Genomic DNA, 22,757 nt, shown 5'->3' on the forward strand with positions numbered 1-22,757 from the left:
CATACTTTAACAGCCGGCCAGTAGTATGAACAGTAAGAAACTAACTTGCAAACTCGTCATATAATATTTTTGTATCAGAAAAGATTGTGTGGATTCTTTAGATATGGTTTATCATAAGGAATAAACAGAGGGTTTAACCATGTGATCTAATTTAAGTAGCTGAAATGATTGTAAAGTTTGCAGTAAAGTGCAGTTCATTAAAAAATGAAATAAAATAGGCCTATGTATCGAAGTTTTGGTCAACAAGAACATTAAACTTATCATTTTGTTTTTTATTATTATATAATTTATTTTAAACTTTTATTTATTATTAAAAGTAAAATGGTTTAACAGGAGACGAAATTAAATTTGAGTATAAGAGCAGGTTTTTGGGGTTCCCGTCCGTCTTCAGAGAAACAAGCAAGCGTCGAAAAATGTCTCGACTTTACCTGTTTTCCATTGGAAGCACATTGTATACATCATATCTGATACTAAACTTTTGTTGTGACAGACAAATGTCCGCTTCTCAATTAAACCTATAAGCAAACTGTAGACCCTAAATGTAGAACATATTAAAATGCTTCATTCCTAAAGAGCATACATGGTTAATTTTTGAAGAAATTTCATTTAAAGTAGAGAAATTATTTCGATTTTTTTTTCTTTTGTGACTTGAACCACCACTTTTATTCATTCAACGATATGTTGTATTTGTTATAAATCTAACAATCTTCACATATCTATTTGGTCATTGTAATTCTTCTTTTCGTATGTATTTAAACTTTTTATCCATAATTGATAGTTTTTATATATAACATTTATATGTGTATATAGAAAAAGAACCAAGTAAGCAATTCGAACTTGTTATTTGAATACAACTAGCACAACAACCAAACTAAATTAGGATTAAGACATTTATTATAATGTTTCCCTTCTGATATATAGTTATACACCTCCATAGTTATACAAAAAAACAACAAAAAACGGAGTAGTACAATTACTGCTATCTTAATGTTTCATCAACAAATGTTGAGATGATCAATCCGTGAATGCGTGTCAATTAAATATACGAATAGAAAATTGTCTTAATGTTTCATCAACAATAATGTTGAGATAATCAATCCGTGAATGCGTGGCAATTAAATATACGAATAGAAAATTAAATTAAAATGTAATTAATTTGATCACGAAGGTCGCAATTCATTAACTTGTATGCGATATTTCTTTTAGTCTAGAATTCTTTATTAGAGAAATCAAATAACGCGATATTGCAGCGAACTTGATCTGTTGTCATGACATATTCATTTGGAAACGCCTAAGAGTGATGATTTCAAAACTGTTGCCTGCAATTTTCTAAATGCTGAATCTTATCTGTGTGTTTATATCTTATCCAATCACGTTTATTATTTATTTTTTGTATAGCTTATGCACAAATTCAGACATTGCCTGGAAATGGAGTTCGCCTGGCATTGATAAGTAACTTTTTGATCCCGGTTACTCTCTTAATGACGATGTCGATTGGATTCTTGTAATGAAATGCAAATGAAGTTTTTTTTTTGCGGACGAAGAATGAAATTATAAGAAGGCGTGGTAAGAGTCGATGAAGTTCAACCCGGATGTACAGAGACTTTGTTAGGAATAATGAAAATGGCAGCAGACTTTACAATAATCTTAACAGATGGAGTGACTAGACAATATACTGGTTCTTTTATAGAAATAAGTACATTAAGTTTAGGAAAAAGAATAACTATGATAGTCAGTGGAATATCAGCTACTATAAATAAAAGGGGTAGGAAATTGCATAATAACATATGTAAAACCATGTTTGAGAACCAAAACGCTGAGTTTTGTAGAATCAATCATTATTATTAAATTAATAAATAAAATAAAAAATGTAAAAAATAAATTAACAATCCATATATTTGTTCGAAAAGTTAGAAAAGTATAATTTTAGAATGATTACTGAGATTAAATACTTTCAAAAAGAAAATAACATTTATTTAAAAAATTAAACTGACAAGAAAAGCTTTATTTTTTATGTCGTCTGAACAAATATCAAATAACAGAATTACCGTAATACATAGCGTACTTCACCTTTCCGATTCAAGTGTGAATGTACGTTGCAAATACCTGTAACACTTTTCGGTGTGAACAGACTGTTGTGATCTAATGTGTACCTATTTTTTATATGTTTAAAAAAGAGGACCAAATTATTGTAGCTGTCAAATTCAAATCGCATTGTTATGTTAAATAAGCAACACAAGTAAGTTTTAGAACAAAATAGGTATTTTATATTTTCAAATTAATAATCAAAATATAGACAGTAAAAGATGCGTTCAGTCATTAAGTATTTATAGATGCTTAGCACATTTTGTGCTACGTCAGTTAATTGCTAGTGGACACTTACAACCGGTTTTCTGATTTTTGTATAAAATTATGAGAGGTGACTATTTGTAGTTTACAAGTATAATCAGAATGCCCTGCGCCAAAATAGTTTAGCATATTCAAGGTTTTTTTTGGAAGGATTGATTGCAAAGGCTTCTGCGATGGAATTTTTAAACTTAACATGACTTAGTAATAGTAAAGACTCTTGATTTAGAAAGCTTTAGAACTGTGTTGTTTGGAATAACCTATCAGATAGCTTTATTTCAGGTTACATTTCTAACCTTCTACATACCCATTCTTACGTTGCTTAACCTGGGTTTTATTTCGTATATATCGACATTACATTAAATTTATACTGATACAATATCAAGTAGATAGTTTACTGTTTAAATATTATAGAGTAAGTTTTACTTTTATACGTGTATATATTCTTATTAAACTGGAGATTACGAATTTGAGAGTATAGATGAGAATTGTAATTATATACCTAGTTATAAGAATTATAATCGATACTTGTAAATATAGCATGATATTCAAGAAATAGAATGCATTTGAGTTGTTTATTGCTAAAGATTTGAAAGCAACAATGATTATCGTTGGCTAATATGAATTATTAACAGTAATTAGCGTAATGGTGTTTACTTCTCATGGAAGATATTCATCTTTAGTGCAAGTCTCATCAATTTTAAGTTAGTTAGGAAAATTGGATAGCTCATTGGTATGGCACCGGCGTCAGTCGCATCAGTGTGTAATAAAGATCGATTGAAAATTACATTACCAACTCGCTTTAATTAAGATTGTTGGGGAGAAGTTACCTAGAGACAACTACAGTGTGACAGAAAGTCAATTACCCCTGCTATTTCCAATTAGTTTTAACATCAGTTATTTATGTACAATGATAACATATTCATATAACGTTTAGTTCTTCATTAAACAACTTTTATTTCATAATACGATTTTTATTATGTAATTTTTTAGACGACGTAATGGCGAACTTACTGTAGTTTATACTGACTATCACTATACGCACAGTTTATGTGCTAGTATTATACTTTTTTAATACCGTACTAGTATAGTAAAATAAACATAAATAACATTAGGACGTTGTTTAATTCTTTAATTCCGAATTTTATTTCATAACATTTTCATAATGTAATTACTGTGCTTGTGACTATTTTTAAAAAGCGAATGACGCACATGAACCCAGTGTTTGAAAATTATTTTCACCCATAATTTCATGTATTTTATTTTGCGACTGATACAAGAGTATTTCAATTTCAAATGGAGAGAAGAGGAAGAAATACCATAAAATCTAAATATAAATGATGGCAGATCTTAGAAACTGCCGAGTTGTAGGCCTAGATTGACAGAATTAATAAAACAATACATAGTTTTAAAACTCTTATATAGCGCATATAAGCGGTCCACAGTCATAAGATAGGAAAATGGTGATAATTGTTAGATCAATGAAAGTGCTTACTGGGTCTTGAAATACTGTAAAGTAGCACACTGCCAGATTTAATGTGTTTCACTAAAAGAAAATAAAAGACAATTTACAATTGTTTCAATAGTGGGTAATTGTGTGTATTAATACAATCAATTGATTGATAAAGAAAGGGAAATAATATTGTTCAGAGATGAATTTAAGGACAAATAAATAAGCATATTGTAGAAATGTTGAAAAGTGTTTTTTTTTTTGCTAACTACTGCCAGTAATTTAAGACAGTAATTGAACATCCGGGAAGTTTAATTCAATTCCCGCTTCAGGAAATAATCAGGAACCATTTACGATGGCATGAGCAACATTCATGAGCAACATTAATAATATAGTTTCGTCAAATGCATAGTAAACGCATTCTAGAAATATGAGCTGGGTTGCCTTAAAGATGTATTGTTCCCCAAAAACATGAAAATAAAGATTAATAAAATCAGGCTTTGAATATATTATTTTGTAGTTTTAATAAAGTTACTCACTTCCGTAGGAAAAAAAACCGGAAAAAATTAATGTTTTCACTTATAAAATAAAAAAAAACCATTGGCTGGCATCCAATTTGACTATTTTTTGCTTTAAATTACAGTTTTTTTAGGTAAATGCATTTTTCGTCGATCAAATTTTTTGTCAAAGTGGATAACTATGAGGTGACATTAAAATGGCACATTCAAAAAAAAAAAAATAACAAGAATTATTTTTTCAGGGGGACAATACATCTTTAATCAATTGGTCAATCTTCCAAGATTGATTTTTCCTAATGAAGAAAAAAACAACTAATGTAGGTATCGGTTGGTGGTGCTCTTGCGGCTGCCCTGGGTCACCGATACTCTGTCCTGTTCAGATTGTAGTTTTAGGCTACTATACTTATATTGGCATATTACAAGCAATACTATACATCCGTTAGCAGCGGTTAGCTGTGTATGCAAATTACGTCCCAAGAAAGAACCAATCACAGGCTTGTATTAAAATAGAATTGTTAATGCAAACGGTATGTCAAAGGACAAATTGAAATCACTGAAGATAACATTGATGATGAACATAAATAGTGGTATGTATGTAACCGTTTGTTTATTATTATTATTATTAGGGCCTATTGGATAAGAACTAGAGCCATATAGGCCTATTAGAAGCCAATTTTGTGTCCAAGAATTTGCGCTAACTATGCACATTTCTTAAGTGCGAGTTAGTTTGCAGAGCAATTCTCTATAGTTAATTGCATTGTTTTTACATTTCGTTGTTTAAAATCATGTTCACAGTAACTTATACATTTCGGTATTAATTTTTTTTTAGAACGTTTAAATAAATGGATTGTTTGATATCAAATTCGATAGATAAGGTCTTGTGTACACATAATCTACATAGAAATAGTGTGACACAAAGATGGACGTTTAAAGTGTCATGTGACTTTTAAAAACTTGTAAACGGAATGTCGTAACTCTTCCAAAATGGCTACAGGGCCGAGCATCTATCAGCAATCAGGGTACCGTAGGCCTACTTTATCTCATAATCATAATATTTTATATCGTATTTATAGTGATAAATCATGTCAAGAACGTTTTTTTCATGTTGTACATTGACTGAAGAAGTGTAGGGTATTGTACTGACGTGTTTTAGGCATGTGAAAATTCTACACCTGGAATTTCTTATGGTGCATTGTTTAGACAGTAGTGCTCGTTTCATCAATGTAGCATGTATGCTAAATAGCAATACGACGTTTCTGCGACAATGTGTAGGTTAATTCAGCTGTCGGATAAATAGACAACTGCCAAAATAAAATGTGTCAATTGCCGTCAATCAGCAAACGTAAAATTAATCTATTAATAGATGCAACACAAATCTTTCTACACGATCAAATTTAGTGATTGTATAGCCTACGATATCTCTGATCTATGGAATGCTATTCAGTTTCAGTGTAAGATGTTTACAGTGTAGATCTACGATCATTTCAGTATAACTTGTGTACGGTTAATTGTCGGATTTGTTTCTAATGTCGTAAATAGTGATACAAGCATCTACTAAACGCCATCTACATAAGCCAATATTACATAAAATAATAATTGTATGTCTACTAAAGAGGCCTATTTTCTTTCTTTTAAAGACACTAGACCTTCGTCTTTTTTTACCTAATTTAAGGTCATTAATTAACCTTAGAACGCACATTTAAGACAAGAAATGACCTGGTTTAATGCTGTTTTTTTAAAAATGTTTTTAAAGTTTTATTTTATGCATTATTTTTACAAAACGTTAACAATTGCAGGTCTAGTGTCTTTAATTATTAATTAGACCTACAATCAAACACACGTATGTGGCGTAGGCCTAGTTTTTTTTCGACTTTCAATGATTTCAAAATAAATGCGAAATGCAAAATAAACCTGATTTTTATTATTTGTTTTAGTATGAAGATAGTAAGTGTAGGAGAAATGGCAGAGTGGCATGATTTTGCATAATTGATGTGGTAGATTGTCCTGATACGCTTAGGGACTAACACGCCAAATAGGATATGGACAGAAGAATAAAAAGCACACACGCAGACGACTGTCAAGTTCAGTGAGGCGTAGCGATTACGTAGGCCTCCTACGTTGGTGGTGCATTCAATGCAATCGAGTCACAGAGATGAGTTGATATTGTTCGTTGGAACCAAGGGAATATATAACTTCTACTACTTGTGCTGTATACGTTGCCATGAAGATTAGTGAAGGTTTTTATGTGATGCTTTTGCTGTCTATACATGCCATATTTCACGGTAAGTTCTGTCAATTCTTTTAAATATTTGACATTTAATAGCAATAGGAAAATGGTATTTGATCTTAGTTGTGAGGTGTTTTTTTTATATTTTTTTAATTATTGATTTGCTCTACGTGATTTTCACACGGATGCACACGAATACAATCTACTTGTGTGGCATGTTATAATATTAATAACGAACAACTGTATTCATTAAAAATATATATATAGGCCTATATATAGATAATATAAATTATACCTTTCCATGCGATACGCAACAATGTAGGCCTATAACGTAATTTCAAAGTTTCCGCCATATATCCGTTGTGATGTGACTGAAACAGTCTTTGTAACTTTTGTAGAACTGACTTGAGAATTTTCGAGATCACTTAAGGAGAATCTTCATTTACAACAAAACTTACTATTATTGAATTTCAAATGCTTAATATTAGATGTTCATTAATATTATTGTAAAATTAATATTACTATTTATTTTTACAAATTACTAATTAAAATTACAATATCGTGGTGTATCGTAAAGGCGCGTGGGACGTTGAATTACCGATCGTGGGTTCGAATCCAAAGTTCCCCGCATTTCTTGTATCCTAACTCACCCAGGTGTACAAATGGGTACCTGGTATAGGTCAAAACATAACTTCAACATTGGATTTCATATTCGATTTGCAAATAAAGTAATACATAAAATAATCAAAAAGCTAAATCAAAACGATAAATATTGACTTTTGTTTGCTTTTGTTCAATTAAATATTTGTTGTAACTACTTTTTGGGCAAAATTGAATAACTATTTGACATTACACCAAAACTCTTAAATGACGAAGTAGGCCTACATGCCGAAGAACTAGATAATGTTATAAATACAGCTTCATTTTCCATTTCTTATCTATCTATCTTGGCATCATCCAAAATATTAATGAATTTTTTTAAAATTTTATTTAAAAAAAACACCTTTTATTAAATAGAATATTAGCGGTATACATTTAAATAGGACGGCCTTTGCCTCCGTGCTACATGTATGTTACGAATTGCAATAACGTTTTACATCTCAAATTAATGTGAGCATAAAAAAGGCAGAACATAATAGTTTAATACATATATCTAACAGCAGCTATTAAGCACAATAATACATGTTAAATTTGTAGTAATGGCACACAATAGAATTTGTGTCAAATTGTTTCTCCATTTATATTGTACAATAACAAATAGGTTATACAATTATGCAAATCGTATTTGTTTCATCTACTTTTTACTTGCCTTATTTTTACGTTCTTTCTAACGTCAAATTAATTATTTCTAACGTATAAAAACCTCTCCCTAACGTAAACAAATCTTCTTGCCAACGTAAAAAAAACATTTTCGCTAACGTAAAAAAAACATCTCGCTATTGTGAAAAAACTTCTCGCTAATGTAAAAAAAAACCTTCTTTGCTAACGTCAAAAAACATCTCGCTAGCGAAAAAAAAAATTATCGCTTACTTCAAAAACTTCTACCTATTCTATTGTTTCTGATCCCATCAATGTGAATTAGGCCTATACGTAAAATCTTATTTTGCTATCAGAATCATATTGGCCTATAACCATTGACGGTTGTAGCCCACGTGGGCAGAATACTTGGTACACATCTGATGTAGGCAATTAATTGTATTCTTGAAATAGATCAACGCATTGACACATAACCCACGTAGGCCTACTTCTTGGAGAGCAAAGTAGTATTTTATTTGTTACTTGCATAGACCTGCTTCCAATATTTTCATTTTCACTAGTGCAGATAAAATATTTAGACGATTTCAAAATACAAGATACAGTACTTATAGTATTAAACTACGAACGATAGGCCTGTTTTATCTAGTGCATTATTTTATTATTTTCTCTATTATCTTCAATATTCTCTCTGTTGAAACTCTAGACGATTCAATTGTGTTAAAATCAAGATAGCTTGGGAAATGAACGCTTCGGGTTGTCTTTTTTGTTTGCATAATTAATTGATATTAGATTAAAAAACATGTTGACGAAAGCAATATATATGCATGCATTTACCACTACTAGAACTAGACCTTCTGCTGTATTAACGACTGTTTAATACAGCTTTACACATTTCAAACTCAATAATATAGGCCCATATAAGTAGAAGACTAATGACTTATCACAAACTCCATAGTTTGCAAGGAGGCGATTTAATCCAATTTATATAAAATCATGTGATAAACCAACTTTAAAGATATATTTCACAAATAAATATCAAATAAAATAAATGTTAATAATAATTACTGGAATATGAAGCAGGCATCGAAATTAGAATCGCAAATTATAATTATTGAACGTCGATATGTAATTCAATGCTTTATTGTCAAGTAATCCTATATTATCATTATTACTATTGATTTTTCCAATCCATTGACGTTTATTTAACAAAAAAATACCAATTAATTCTAAGGAGGTAGTTTCTTTAATTACCACGTGTTGTGAGGTAATCATTTCCCAATTAGTACGTCGTCGGAAACCTTCAAAACGTGAAGTGGAATAAAGAATGTATTGTTATGGTTTATATCTGAGATTGCCGCGATGTATGTTTATTAAGTCGTATTTAGCTTACAGTAGCCAAATGACATCTCTTTAGGGAACTGATTATCAAGAACAGTTTGTGCTGTATTCTCATCATTATGTCCTACTCCTCTCCATTATCCTTGTCGTCCTCGTCCTCCTCCAGCTCATCATCATCATCATCATCATGTTCCTCCTCCTCTCCATCATCCTCCTCCTCATCATCATCATTTTCCTCATCCTCTACATCATCCACATCGTCCTCATCATCATAATCTCCAGTCACGATGTTGTAAAATGGAATATATGCACTCAATCTGTATGATAATTGTATAATTAACTACTATAATTGGGTAGGGAGCAAGCTCGGTGGTCTAGAGGTACAGAATGAACGTCTGGTTAGTGATCTGGAGGTCGTGGGATCGAATCATACCCGAGAATTAAGATTTTTTTCGCAAGTTTTCTCAAAGAAGTACAGTAGTAGATAAAGTATACAAAATGATGTCAGAGTAGGGAAAACATCTGACCAATAACACAATCTGTATTGTGTTGTTATTATTCCTCCCAGTAAAATCTTCATATCTAATGAATTGCCATTGGTAGTGGCCATTTTGGAAAAAATCCTTGCACTGTCTAAAATAGTTAGATAATGTGTAGTAGGCCTAATTAGAATATTAACATACTCTGTGCTAATTCACGTTAAGCCACATCTTAAAACTATGCTTAAAACAAAATTCAGCATTTTTAATTACAATTTTGTTTGTTTTTTGGATGCTTGCGTGTTTGATGTAACGATACGTGAGTAATGGTGGTAATTCACAAAACATAGAGAATGCGAACGCTTATGCTTGGGATCCACGCATTGTGTGATGCTAGGTGTCCTTAGTCACATAGGCTATATTAATCAACGTTCGTTAATGTCATGTTCGATGGCATCACTGTACTCATAATCATTATTCCTAATTATCAAATTAATTGATATTAGGTTTATCATCTTATTAATACAACACATGACATGATTTTTAATTATCATCATCCACATTGTAATCACTGATCATCAGTTTTGTCATCAGTTAGGCCAAAAAGTGTTATGTTTCCAAAGCACAGAATAGATTGAAAAACTGGCTCTGGCGGATTTTCCCTCCAGGACGTTGTGTTAATTTTAAATTTACTAAGCCAACATCTAAAATAATAAATTAATAAATGGTGCTATAAAAAGGCTCATGCATGTACTCGTTTATCTAAAAACAAGGCCATATACATGGCTGCAGTCGCGTGCTCAAGTTAGTGTTTACCAACCGACCAACCGACCGACCGAAATAGTGAGCTGTAGAGTCGTCTAAAAAAAAGTCAACCGTATATTTTTTTTTTATTTTTTTTTTATTTGGTTTTGGTTATGGCTACATGACATTGAGGCTTTATAATTATTACATTCATCAGTGAAATATTCATTCCATCACATCATCAGTACAAATAGTAAGAACCGTCAGTTTTATCAATGTTACAAATTATTTATTATAGCCTATCGCCGCAACACGTGACTTGGTTATGTTACACCACTGAATTCCGCTCGTATCATTATTATGAATAATTTAGAGGTAATACGTATGCAAAATGTGACACTGTGTTTTAAGATAACTGTAAAGTATAAAATAAAACAGAGAAATGTATATTATTCTGACTCATAATATGTTTGATTACCTCTATTTCATTATACTAATTCGTAAATTTGCACTTTATCTGATCACCTGTTGAAGGCATAACCTATATGTTAGCGTACCTTAATTGTGAAATTATTCGAATTAAGCCATGAGTCGATGCTAAGTACAAATCCTAACTTAGATTAATTGATTACATTATTGGAATGTATACTGTAGGTTGATTGATGCCGTATTATATCATTATTGTACTGCCTATGCCTGTTGATGATCGATTCTATGTGTATATTTAGAACATTTAATTAAACTACTTTTAGTGTTTAGTGTGTTCCTGAAGATTAGCAGTAACTGTAAGTGATGCTTTAGTGTACAGAACAGTCATAATTGTCTACACATTATGACTGTATTTTGCATCGCCGTTTCTTGTTAATCTTTCTAACATTTTAACGTCATCCTTGTATTAAATTATATCATCCTGTTTATTACCATCATCGTCGTCATCATCATCATTATCATCATCATCGCCATCGTCTTCATCGCCATCGTCATCCTCATCGATGGTTAAAATAACATAATTTGTTATATTATATTGTGCCTAAATGATTTAAACAGGAAGGCATTTTTTATAAAGTTCAGAAATCCACCGTTTATCCTACTGAAACTATACCCACTGCGCATCTTTTTTATTTTCTAGGGAGTCACCAGATTGCTAACATTAATTTGTAACTACAAGCTCTGTCTACACTTACAAACTTTGTACGGAAAAAGCGATTTGCTCATATGGACATGATGATGTTATATCACTTCTATTATTTGGACATATCACTACCATATTTGAGCACATCACTCCTTTCTTTCTTTTTTATCAAACTAGTATGTAGACAGAGCTTAACTCACACACATGATTTTGATTGTCCGCACTAACACCTGTTGACTCAGTAATACTCTTTTTTTCTACAGTGGCTTAGCTGCTTCAAATTATTACGCTTAGTATAATATCAGGCTTGAGATCCAAAATATCTGCTTGAAATTAGACTCACTGATTCCATTATTGAAAATCGATAGTTATTGCAATGTCGCCTGTCTCTCTTAAGGCCTCTGGGTAATTGTCAATACGCAAGTTAGCTTCGTTGTCCTTATCCACCCAAGAGTATGCGAGATAAATCTAAGAATAATAAACCATATTGTACTTAATGTTTTCTCAAATTTCATAAAAATGTCAGCATCGTAAAGCATTTTTCAAATGATGAGTTGTTTGCGATGGCATTTTCACAATGCAATTGCAGCCTGTGATTATGAAATAAGGAATGTAACATCATAGCTACATACGTATTTTTAGCTTTATTAACCAACCTGATTATTATCATAAAAAATGTATTTAATAGTAATAATTTTAGAAAAATCCAATTAGTTTGTATGTTGCTGTTGACGATTATGTCGACTAGGCTTCTGTGGCCTATAAGACAATTATATCGTCTGAATAAAACATGACGATTATGTGATGCACGAAGCAAGACACCCACCGTACACTTGTTTACAACGAAGGATGCATGCCTTTTTAAAAATTATTTTTAATATTAAAATCAAATTATTCCAGTGTACGACCGGGCGTGTTCACGAAACATAATTATTACAAACTTATTATCTGAATAGAAAATTAGGACAATAATAGCATTGCATTTGCCTAGGCCTAAAGTAATTAAAGATGTATTGTCCCTTTGTCAAATTCCAAAAAAATAAAAAATAAAAGATTTCGAAAAAAAGTGGGTCATTTTGAAGTATCATAATAGTTATTAACTTTAACCAAAAATTAGTTGAAAAAAAAATCATTTAACTGAAATACAGACTTACACAGACAGTTTAAAAAATAACTTTGACTTCCAGTCAAAGTTTTCGATCAAAACATATCTCATAATGCAACGCGCTTACTACTCTGTATGCATAATCATAAAACTTCCTTGCGATCTGTGTGAAAACACCTTCTCAACCGTGACGAGTTGTAAACAATCCTAATTAGCATCATGCATAATGTATAATCATGGTTTGAAATCTTTGTTTACTTTCGCTCGCGACGATTTTCCAGACGAAACGTAATCAAATTAATTTAGCTGTTAATTACGTAAAATTGTTGTTTTTGGCTCGAATTTTCGACTTAAAGTGAATAACTTTAATATTACTTTGATATGGCCAATTTAAATTTAGAATATTCTGACCTTCATTTTTTTGTGTTTCAAGGGACAATACATCTTTAAAGTTTTCATTTAATCTGAGATATGGATTTCGATGAAAATAATATTAAAGTCATATGTAGGAATTAATACAACGTATTAATGTTGGACTTGTTATTTCCATCAAAAGCAACTTTTCGAATTTATTTTGTTTTCTGTAGGACTTAACAAAAATATGTGCCTTTTTGTCGTCTTTTGTTATCGTATTAATCAAACCTTATAAACGTTGACTTTTAAAAAAAAGTTTAAATAATCTTGTGTAAACTGTCATTTCAATTCAATCTAATTAAAGGACTTTCCCCAAGAATGTATTTGTCTTTTTTATTTTAGTCCATCACTAGTAAGTCGGTGTTTCGATTTGTGTCTGTAAAAATTACGTGATTGTTAGCTCAAGTATTATACGTATGAAACGCCATGTGTGCTAACATAGTTATCTTTTTCTAATATTAATTCGAAACAAGGTCTAGAACCTAGACTAAATCTAGTATGAACCTATGTTTCCCTAATTGTGTGCGCGATCTATTGAATATTCATTAGTCTGTATTCCAATGACAAACTGTGACTCAATGAAACGGTTCATAATCCTCTTTTGAATCGTGTGAACGCCACGTGGTTTGTAACATAACAGATAGATATAATTGTATCTAGTTTGTGTCACGTGCGTACAACTATCTATTCAAGAATTTGATTTTACAGAATGTATGCTGAGGTAAATATAGGTCACGAATTCAGTCGATTATGTAATAACCTTGAGAAATATCATTGCGTAATGAATTGACCTCGTTTTCAGCGCGTAATGAATTGACCTCGTTTTCAGCGCGTTACATCTCAGTAGCTGAGAGCAAGGGGTAATTTTGATTTACGGAGAATGCTATTTTAGAATAAATTAGAATGCTCATTTGATATTTATTCAATCATATTATTTTGTAGTTATAATAATTTCTTTATCAATCTTGAAGTTGCAAATGTATTTCTTTGTTTGAATATATAAATATACCGTAGTTGCTCCTTTTGAATTAAACAAGTACAATACCAATGTTTTCATAAATGTAACCATTTGTTTGTTTTTTTTTTATTTTATAAACGTAAATAATATTTGATACACGGTTTCTAAATGAGAATGACGAGTAACTCATAATTTTGTGCAGCATCATTATTTTCACCCGCCATGTTTATTCACCTTATTCAGCTGTACATATATTTATATATGTTTTATTTGGTGATGGTATTTAAATAGTATAAAAATCATAATATACTCTCGAATTCTCTGTATCGTTTGTTGTTCCTTATTTTATTATTTGCATAGATTAGTAATAATCCCTTTCATGAGGCATCATACGTATTTATTCTCATATGCATGTTTGAATTGATATGTTTTGAGTGTCTCAATTGTATTCAATAATACATATTTACCATAGTATTTTTTTTATTAATGATTGTTCACATGGCAGCATTTTGCTTATGTCTGATGTGGTAGACACTGACTTTTGACCTCTCACCTGCCGACAGAATTGCGCGAGACATTGTTAGAGTCGCGCGCGAACTCTGGGCCTATTTTATCATGTTGTAAATATTCCAGACAGGGTACCTGGTTTTTCATTACCAACTGTTGGCTGCTGTCTATAACTGCTGAAACCCGTACCTTGTAGTCTGTCTCTTATTTTTATTGTTTCATACGTTAGCGTTACTTGCACAGTTGTTCTTTATCGTCAGCTGACTAGCTGACTTGCCAAACTTTCCATCTTCAAACTCACACGTTTGGTTTCTATATTTTTATGAATTGTTGCTTCAGTGCTTTAAGAATGATATTCACCTTTATAACGGGGTATATTATTAGAATGATGTGTCAGTCAGAGTAATAAACTTCTCATTTGCTTACTATATCACATATAATTATTACCTATACATTTAAGTGTGTCTTAAGCATCATCTTGCATTTCAGAATGCTATGCTTTGTCTTATTTTTCTTTTCACGTTTTATAATACTGTTATAGCTCAATTGTCGAAGGACGATTATCATTCTTTATCTGCACGGTGTTTTAGTATTATACCATTGTCAACTATAACAATTATTGAACTGCATTCTTGAAAATTAACATCGTTATATACAAGTCAATAGTCAAAATGCAATATGTATTTTGTTAATTATGCTGAATAGGTCAATTCATATTTCTATCATCATCTTCATATACGTTGGCATCATCAGTGTTCTTATTGCCTTCAACCTAGTCTAGTTGCACAATTAACGATCAGTCCGTTCATATCAGGCTTTTTCTAGGGTAAGTTGGGTTTATGGGCGCAACTATCGCTAAATTTGGTAGGCGTAGGAACCACGGTAAATAAATAAGCATGAACGTAATATATATCGCATACATGTTTTACCTGTAATATCGCTACCTGGAGCTGTAGGTACCTGGCCATCGTTACTGTGGTACCGCCTGGGTTACATTTCCTGTTACCCGTGCGATATCTTATGTTTGGGTGTAATTAGACCTATTCAACAGGGCATATAATATAAAGTAGGCCCTATTGAATAATTACACCCATTGTTATAATAGTATTATAAAAATGTCAATACTAAAACTAAAAATACTATCTTCTGTAACATAGCTTCTTGAATCGATTCTGCTCATACTCTAGTAAAAGTGAACTGTAAATAGATCACGTAGAATACTCTCTTAAATGTAAGACAGAAATAGTAGCAGGAAATGATTTGTCACAGTGTACATCTCGTATATTAAAATCTAACTTCCCTAGATAATGTAGAGCAAGTCCATTATGTTGTGCGCATTTGTTAAAGTCAGTGTGTACATTGTTCAATTGCGATTAATGGTTGCTTCTAATTCATCTTTTTACTGCAAACTCTTCTTTTGAATCCCATAAAGAACTGTCTATATTATATGAGAATAAAGTTGAGAAAATACAGATTGTTTAGGTTAATGGAGAATTGACTCTAATATTAGTAAAGCATAAACGCAGTATTGTATATGTCATGGCAACAAAATAAATATAGGCCATAAGTGCTATTAAATAATGATGAGTCCCATCGGTTTAATATCCAATCGTTATAATAAAGGATAATAAAATATGCTTTCACATTCACTACCGTGCTTATACATAACACACCTCTGTTCTGAAGTAAAATTGTATTCAATAACTCAATTACTTCCATCTTGAATAATTATCAAAGGCTCGGAGACAGGCCATTCAAAAAGGCTGTACTCTTTTTTCAAAAGCGATCGACCATTTTGGAAAACCAAAAGCTTCCGTAAAATAGTACCATTAAAAAACTTTTCCGTGCAATAGATCAAATGCTGAATCTAAATAGCACGTGATTGCCAATGAAATGACAATGGTATACTCAGGTGAGGTGTTATAACATTATTAATCGATGACCCTTCAATTTTTTGGCTAGGCCCTACTACTTCTTTTTTCTTAAATTAGACCTACATAGGCCTACATTATTGGCTGTTTTGGTAGTGTTCTGACAAGATTTCGTATTCAGGTATATTGGTTATCGTAGTTTCTACTTTTAAAGGTTCGTTTTGGAGGAAAACATAAATAATATTTGACTTAAACAAAGAAATAAGGATATCAATAAATTGTCATAGTCGGCTTTCATCGCAGCTCTGTTTTCATACTCAAAATCAATTCTTGCATATAACCTAAAAACAACTGAAAAGGTTAATACTTGGTTTAACCGAATTGTCCTCTAGGGAAATACATTTGTTTTATATCTTGTTAAACTAAGGGTTGAACTAACTCGTCTTCGTTCCTTGACATATCATTTCTCATTTTTATGATTACAATTTTCGCTTATTTCTATATTAAGACTTTCAACCATTTTGATCGTTACGTTAATTATACACATTAGTCTTTTTTATCGTAATTCATTTTCAATGCGGAATCAGTCATAACGAAAGAGGATACCTGTTTCTATCTCACATCACATCAACTTATTTAAATACAAATTACATTATGTCATTTTTTCCCTTCAATATTATAAATTACATGATTAGTACTCAATCGTCCCCCGTGGTCATTTTAAGTTCAAGAAAGAATTATTACTAAATTGACATTTTTTTACTATTATTAAACATAAATAACAGCAACTAACGGACTTCAAATTGTATTAAATTCGTCTTTCCTTGTGACTCTTCTTCATTCTAAAAAACAATTCAGTGCAGTGGTTTACGTATTAATTGGAAAAAGCTTTCCAGATCCATTAGAAATACTTTAAAAGCTGGAAAATAAACACATCCAGATAAGTTGTTAATGCATTCAATATTCTATCACTTATGATCAAATGTTTAGTGACTTTAAAACCTAAACATAATGTGTTTTATCACCCTTATTGTTAGAAAATTAACTGCAGTATAACAGGCCATCACAATGGGGAAGTTCTACAATAAGATAAATAATGGGTCTAGTTATTTATGCATGGTTTCATGACAAAATTGAAAATAAAGTGATCGAGCTTCACCATCATAAATCCTAGCCAAGTTTGTTTTGTTGTAAATTTTGTGTTATTGTATAATACCTTAAATTTAAAATTCAATTTTTTTTTTCAAATTCATAATTGTTTTAAACAACATGTAACTTTCTCAGAATGTAAAATAGGTATAACACAAGATGTTTTTAAATGTTTTCTTTACATTTCAGCAAACTGACCATTTAGTTATCAATTAATAAAGTAGTACCTTTACTGACCCTACAGTTTCTAAAATTTTCAATCGTAGGTGTATTTTATATGGTTGTAATATTTAATTCGGCCTACGATAAGATAGTAAATTCACCAGTAACGATACCGTATTTATGCTCTTTAAAATAAGTCAATTCGGAAATATTGTTGTCTTTGAAAATGATCAAAAAATGTAATAAAATCCAGTCGTATCTCATAGTTATTCCAAACCTCCCACTTAAGTAGGCCTCCCAACGTAAATGGCTCACCACAAGCTTTATAATTGGCTTACATCTGATTTGTAATAATCGCAGTAACAAATAACTTCTTGTATCGTTGGATCCTATCCTTTTGCATGGCCTCCACAATCGAAGATTCTTGAACTCCCAGCATGTTGGATGGAAGAAAACTATCCGGTTGTACACTAAAGTAGGCCTCTCCTTGTGCATATTTCACTAACGATTTAATTGGCTTAATTCAGATTTGTAATACTCGTAGTATTTAATCACTTCTTATTCTTGTTGTGTATTTATAGTCCTCTTCCATAATGCACTTAAAGATAGGCCTAACGCAAAGATTACATCACTACGTAAGATAATACAAAGCATACTGTAGTTTGGCCTAGTGTAAACTAAACACAATATAATAAGGAGGTTTATACTTTACTGCAGAAAACCAATCTTTAAAAGAGGTCACTTTTATGTAGGTATAATTGTTTGATTTTCTTCAGGCAGTAGTAACAGTTTCTGTATGGCCATCCACCTATACCCATCCTCACCCCGCTATAACCCCCCTCACCCACCTCCCCATAACCATCCTTACCCCCCACCCCCCATAACCATCCTCATCCTCCCCACCCCCATAACAACCATCCTCATCCCCCCTCCCCCATAACAACCATCCTCATCCCCCCTCCCCCATAACAACCATCCTCATCCCCCTCCCCCATAACAACCATCCTCATCCCCCCTCCCCCATAACAACCATCCTCATCCCCCTCCCCCATAACAACCATCCTCATCCCCCTCCCCCATAACAACCATCCTCATCCCCCCTCCCCCATAACAACCATCCTCATCCCCCCTCCCCCATAACAACCATCCTCATCCCCCTCCCCCATAACAACCATCCTCATCCCCCTCCCCCATAACAACCATCCTCATCCCCCCTCCCCCATAACAACCATCCTCATCCCCCCTCCCCCATAACAACCATCCTCATCCCCCTCCCCCATAACAACCATCCTCATCCCCCCTCCCCCATAACAACCATCCTCATCCCCCCTCCCCCATAACAACCATCCTCATCCCCCTCCCCCATAACAACCATCCTCATCCCCCTCCCCCATAACAACCATCCTCATCCCCCCTCCCCCATAACAACCATCCTCATCCCCCCTCCCCCATAACAACCATCCTCATCCCCCCTCCCCCATAACCAACCAGAATGATGGCAATTAAACCATAGCAATCATTATTAATTGTAAGTAGTCTGTATTAACAATTTTCAATATTATGAACCTTGTTCATTCGTTCCTCATTTCATATTATAATGTGGACAGAAAATGCATATGGGTCAAATATACAAAGCATCACTGCGTTCGATTGATTGATTCAGAAGAGTGACATGTGTATACATTTATACAATTCATCATCAGCAAAATTATCTAAAAAGAACACAATATTAGAACTCTATAAAAAGAGAAATATCTCACAATTTCACTTACAATTCTAGAACGTTTGGAACTGAATCTGTTAAAGATCTGACTAATTGAATGTGTTTAATGTTGCTTGTTAGAGCTCACAAGTACGTACTTTATATATCGCACATTTTAAGCATATCAAATACAGTAAATGAAACAGCACACACATTGTATATTGGAAAAATGACATACATCAAACTATTTTCTCGAACTCCAGACACGTTTAATTGCAAGAAATTGCAACGTCATCCATATGCAAATTTTGAATCACAACTTTTTTTTACAATATTTCCTTAATTTTAGCATGGTTTAAATATAATTTTTAAGGCCTGAAAGATAATACAATCCTTACAAAATATTGTTATTGTTGTATTGTTTATTTTTATTAAATTTGGCACCCGAATCTCTTGTATATGCAAATCTCCACAATATTTGTCTAATATCATAGGACAAATTCCGTAATTCAACATACATAACTTGCCTATTATATTGACAAACTTAGGGACAAACGTGGTTTGTAAAATAACATTATTATGATACTTTATTGTGTTTTAGTTTAAGTATTTCTGCAACGCAATCACACTATTAGGTAAGTCCAATAATATAACTATCAGCGGTTTCTTATCCCTACAATGTAGAACGCCATATTAATGAGAATTTTTGCATCACTCTATCAAACATAATTTATTACCGTTTAGATTTATGTCATGATTAAACGGATAAATTACGTTTAAAGGGTTGATCACGAAACATACATAGGATAAAATAACTTCGCCACGTAATATATATCTATAACTATTGTAAATGTTACTATTTTCTTTGAAATTAAAAATTATAAAGAATTAAAAATTGAAAAAAATGACCCGATATATTCTCAGTCCTGCATCTCTACAATAACATTATTCGTCCACGGTATCGTAGGCAAATTCAGAGAACAGTATCACGTAGAGGAAAAAAAGTTACGTTTAGCGTTATACTGGACTAATTTAGATATAGAGAATCGTCTTAAAGATAATTGCACAAAATAATGTCAGTCTTAATTTGTTTGTGCAAAATGAATGGACATTTAACTATGATCCATATATAATTTCTCAATATTTATCAGATGTAATGACTGAAAATGTATATTGAGACTGTTATACAAAGAACAAAGTATATGAAATCAATCCTGAAAAGCAAAACTACCAAAATCTGAACCTGTGTAAATTAGAACAATAATGTTCATATCATGATGTAAATTATCTTGATTCAAATGCAATAAGAGAATAGCATATTTTCTCAGCTTACATTCAGTTGTCATTTTTACTCGAATGCTTGTATTATTGATCCAAATTTATACTTGTCAAAACAGGTCTTTATCGACTTAAATCACAGACACACACTATAACCACGGAGTAAAAAAAAATCTTCCATTCTATAACGTATCACCAGTAAAGCTCTTTCTACACTATCAAACTATAATATGTGACCAAAAAAATGTGATGTGCCTATAGACTTAATGATGTCATATCACTACCATATTTTAGCATATTATTACTACCATATTTGTGCACATCACACTTTTTTATCGAACTAGTTTGATAGTGTAGACAGAGCTTAACAAAACCAATTACAATCATCCTATTCTATACACCATCTATCCAATCATGGTTTATTTTACACATGATGATGTCATATCACTACCATATTTGGGTAAATCACACTTTTTATCAAAATAGTTTAAAGTGTAGACAGACCTTTATGTATTTTTAAAAACTGGGAAACAGTTTTCTCAAACTTGCAAGTAGATAAGATGGGTGCGGTAGAAAACTGTTCCCAGTACCAAAAGAATTTAAGTCCGATAATTGAAAAAAATATAATCGTTTGTGATTTGTTTAAAACTGTTTTAGTCTTGTTTGAATCAAGGCTACAACAGGAACCCGCCTTGCCAAGATATGAACTCGTAACAGTTCTTTGATCTTATGTCTGGCTGCGACAACAGTACTATACTATGTACATTATTCTCCGCGGCGCGTGGTGTCTGTTAAGGGGCATGTCGCAGCCACAGATAAATCATTTGATATCCAGAGCTCAGCCTCCTGTGGTTAGATTGCCTTGTTTGAAATTAATAGTTGTAGTTCATTGCCAATTTTATATGATTTTAATTTTATCTCTGAAAAAAAAAAGTGTACGTATTTCAGCTTTTGGTTTAGACTATAGTCATGGTTTTAACTATTATATGAAATAATAATAATAATAACCTTTTATATTAATTAACTGTGCACGGAGCCTGCATTGGTGGTACTCTTGCATAATTCATGACACCCCCGCATGTGATTTATAGAAAAATAATCAATAAGAAACTATAATCACTTATGCATTATGTAAATGTTAATCTTATTGTGTTTCTTTTGATAAGGTTAATTTTTCTATTTCTAAAAACAAAGACGACATGATTATAAGGATGTATAACTGTTCAAGTTGCAACTCTTTGTTTTGGCATTTTCAATTTTCATCTAAAATTTAGAGTATTAAAATAATATTGAAAAACCATCGTGCGTTAAGTTGAACGTTCATTGAAAATAATATTGCTTAAATTCCTGTCAGTCAAGCGCCAAAATGTATATATCGTCTGTCATCTTCTGGCCAATCACAAGCCGAGATCGAAATCAAATTCTCGCGTTATAGTCCTAAGTGTTTCTAGCTAAAGGTAAAGTTAAATTATATTATGTTTAAACTAATTTACAGCGATATAATGTCTGAAAAGTGAGTGCACATTGTGTTGAATTTGAAATGTATAGTTTAGTATATAGTCGATCTTTAGCTCAAGTAGTATACGTATGAATCGCCATATGTGTTAAATTATTTATCTTTTTTATATTAAAATAAGTCAAAAGTCCGTCTAGAACTTAGACTAGCCTAGGCCTACGATTGGTTTAAAAGAAAAACATTTCGTATCTTTAACCACTTTCTCATAATCTAACTATTATATGAGAAGTTATTTCTGTTTGCGTTTCGTGAAATGATTCGTTGGCTTTAAAAGCCATATAGCCTATTAGAGAAAACACATCACAATTTTGAACTAATTCTAAAGATTTGCAAATATACCTTGGTGACTTACCTAAATGACAGGTTGAAGGAAACACAACTTTACGATTCGTACCATTTGTCATAATAACATACACCATTAACATAAACTTTAAATCATAAACGCGTCATGAGTTTCGGCTTGTCTTTATGCTGGAAGCAAAATTCTCCTGAGTTAAGAATTATCTCTTATTTTTAGGTAAGCTAGGGATTTCATTTTATGGGGAGGATAGTTTTTTAAGAATGTTTTATCACGATTACTGAGTGATAAATAGCTCTGTGGATT

General features: G+C 32.0%; 2 protein-coding genes across 2 annotated transcripts in view; both read left to right on the top strand.

Annotated features, from left to right (window-relative positions):
* The window catches only part of LOC144849889 (protein sidekick-2-like), a 42,260-nt gene extending 38,224 nt beyond the window's left edge, over positions 1 to 4,036 (top strand). Inside the window, exon 12 of the mRNA XM_078706990.1 lies at positions 1,399 to 4,036. Within this exon, the coding sequence (XP_078563116.1) occupies positions 1,399 to 1,508 (110 nt within the window). The 3' untranslated portion in view covers positions 1,509 to 4,036. The remainder of the gene's footprint in view (positions 1 to 1,398) is intronic.
* Positions 4,037 to 6,254: 2,218 nt separating this feature from the next.
* Positions 6,255 to 22,757, top strand: part of LOC144849888 (neural cell adhesion molecule 1-B-like) — a 45,476-nt gene continuing 28,973 nt past the window's right edge. The window contains exon 1 of the mRNA XM_078706989.1: positions 6,255 to 6,596. Within this exon, the coding sequence (XP_078563115.1) occupies positions 6,536 to 6,596 (61 nt within the window). The 5' untranslated portion in view covers positions 6,255 to 6,535. The remainder of the gene's footprint in view (positions 6,597 to 22,757) is intronic.

Source organism: Antedon bifida, chromosome 8, assembly GCF_963402885.1.
Source record: "Antedon bifida chromosome 8, ecAntBifi1.1, whole genome shotgun sequence".
Lineage (NCBI taxonomy): Eukaryota > Metazoa > Echinodermata > Crinoidea > Comatulida > Antedonidae > Antedon > Antedon bifida.